The 2,337-nt window shown below is 41.5% G+C and overlaps 1 protein-coding gene across 1 annotated transcript; it reads left to right on the top strand.

The window, feature by feature from the left end:
* Positions 1–266: 266 nt before the first annotated feature.
* Positions 267–1,293, top strand: LOC113242950 (putative gustatory receptor clone PTE01). Its single transcript, XM_026481330.2, has one exon. The coding sequence runs from the start codon at positions 301–303 to the stop codon at positions 1,291–1,293; it is 993 nt and encodes a 330-aa protein (XP_026337115.1). The 5' UTR covers positions 267–300.
* The last annotated feature ends 1,044 nt before the right edge of the window (positions 1,294–2,337 follow it).

Genomic DNA, 2,337 nt, shown 5'->3' with positions numbered 1-2,337 from the left:
TAAAGGAGGAAGGGTATTTCTAATTTTATGGTTTCTCTTAAAGAAGAAGGTTGTATTTACTATGATCATGGATTTGTTATCTCTTACATTCTTGATTCTCTGATAACCGTCAGGAAGAGTTTCTCTAAGGTAATGTGTATAGAAAGAGATGAATAAAGCAGAAACCAATGAGGAAATAAGTTCTAAGAAATAGGATGTGTCACACTGAGAAATATTGCTGAAGGCACTAGGGTGTATGACCGCAAGTATGAATATTTTATTTGTGAACTGCTTGAATACACAACAGGGACACAGTGCTGGATGCCCATTTACTTGATTCACTTTTCCAACCCCCTTTTCTTTTTCAAAAGGTGTCCAAGCCACATAGAACAACAAAATCTAACGAGTGTCTCAGAATTCTTCCTCACGGGACTCTCAGACGATCCAGAACTGCAGCCCCTTCTCTTTGGGCTGTTCCTGTCCATGTACCTGGTCACCGTGCTGGGGAACCTGCTCATCATCCTGGCCGTCAGCTGTGACTCCCACCTCCACACCCCCATGTACTTCTTCCTCTCCAACCTGTCCTTGGCTGACATTGGTTTCACCTCCACCACCATCCCCAAGATGATCGTGGGCATCCAAACTCAGAGCAGAGCCATCTCCTATGTGGGTTGCCTGACTCAGATGTCTTTTTTGATCCTTTTTGGATGTATGGACAGTATGCTTCTGACTGCAATGGCATATGACCGGTTTGTGGCCATCTGTCACCCTCTACACTACTCAGTCATAATGAACCCCCGCCTCTGTGGCTTGTTGGTTTTGTTGTCTGTTTTTGTTAGCCTTTTGGACTCCCAGGTGCACAATTTGACTGTGTTACAACTTACCTGCTTCAAGGATATGGAAATTTCTAATTTTTTCTGCGACCCTTCTCAACTCCTCAGCCTTGCCTGTTCTGGCACTTTCACCAATAACATAGTCATGTATTTTGTGGGTGCCATCTCTGGCTTTCTTCCTATCTCAGGGATCTTTTTCTCTTACTATAAAATTGTTTCCTCCATTCTGAGAGTCTCATCCGCAGGTGGGAAGTACAAAGCCTTCTCCACCTGTGGCTCCCACCTGTCAGTTGTTTGCTTGTTTTATGGAACTGCTATTGGAGTGTACCTTGGATCAGCATTATTGCCTTCCCCCAGGAAGGATATGGTGGCCTCAGTGGTGTATACTGTGGTCACCCCCATGCTGAACCCCTTCATTTACAGCCTAAGGAACAGGGACATCAAGAGTGCCCTATGGAGGTTCCTTAGAAGAACAGGCTAATCTCAGTATGTGTGCAATCCTTTTTGAAGTGTGGGTTGAAAAAAATTGGCAAAACCAAACATATAGACCAGGAGATACTGCTTTCTTGGTCACATTATTTTTTCAGTCTCATGGTTTTCATTCCTCTTCCTGTTTCATATATGAATACTACTTTTTAAATTTGTTTTTAATTGGATTGGGAGAGTATTCTGGGATGCTTTATACATCATAACGAATGCATGAAGTTCTCCTCACCTGGACCCTGGTATCCAGGTGAAATGTAGAACTCACTCTCTTTTTGAATGATTTATTTACTTATTTGAGAGGGGAAGGAGGGGCACAGGGAGAGAATATCAAGCAGACTCCCCACTGAGCTTGGAGCCTGTCACGAGGCTCAATCCCACGATCCTGAGACCATGACCTGACCTGAGACCAAGAGTTGGGTGGCTAACCAACTGAGCCACCTAGGTGCCCTTACAACTTTCTTTTCACATACCTAACAGTTATTTCCTTTTCCATGGTTTCTGTGTATTTTCCATACAAATTTTGCATCTGTCAAAGCTGTTTATTCAGGTAATGTCTAAGGATGCCGTTTACTGGTCCTTAACCATGGATTTTGTTAGAATCTCCTGAGGAGTCTTGTAAATAATGATGACTGAGTCTCATCACCAGAGATTCTGATTTAGTTGAACAGGTGTGTGTCTAGGTATGAGGATTTTTAAAAAACACCCAAGATGGTTTAGTTGTGAGTCCCTAAAGAGATCAAGTTATGAAAAAACGTGTTGTAGCTCCAAGCGATGTTTTTTTTAAAATGTTTTCTTCAAATACATTGTTCTTCAAATGTTTTCTTCAAATTGCTCTTCAACATTGTTCTTATAAGCTTTTCATTGTGCTGGTTAAGTCTCTCTGCTCCAAACTCACCCTTCTATACTTTCTTCAAATTTTTACTTAAATTCCAGTTAGTTAACATACAGTATAATATTATTTTTAGTTGTGAAATTTAGTGATTCATCACTTACATACAACACCCCATGCTCATCCCAAGTGCCCTCCTTAATACGTATT

The sequence above is a fragment of the Ursus arctos genome, unplaced genomic scaffold, assembly GCF_023065955.2.
Source record: "Ursus arctos isolate Adak ecotype North America unplaced genomic scaffold, UrsArc2.0 scaffold_14, whole genome shotgun sequence".
NCBI lineage: Eukaryota > Metazoa > Chordata > Mammalia > Carnivora > Ursidae > Ursus > Ursus arctos.
This window is presented reverse-complemented; position numbering and strand designations above follow the sequence as displayed.

Bases quoted from the DNA above. Each gene is read 5' to 3' on its own strand.
- LOC113242950 (XM_026481330.2), top strand. From the start codon at position 301: ATGCCCATTTACTTGATTCACTTTTCCAACCCCCTTTTCTTTTTCAAA.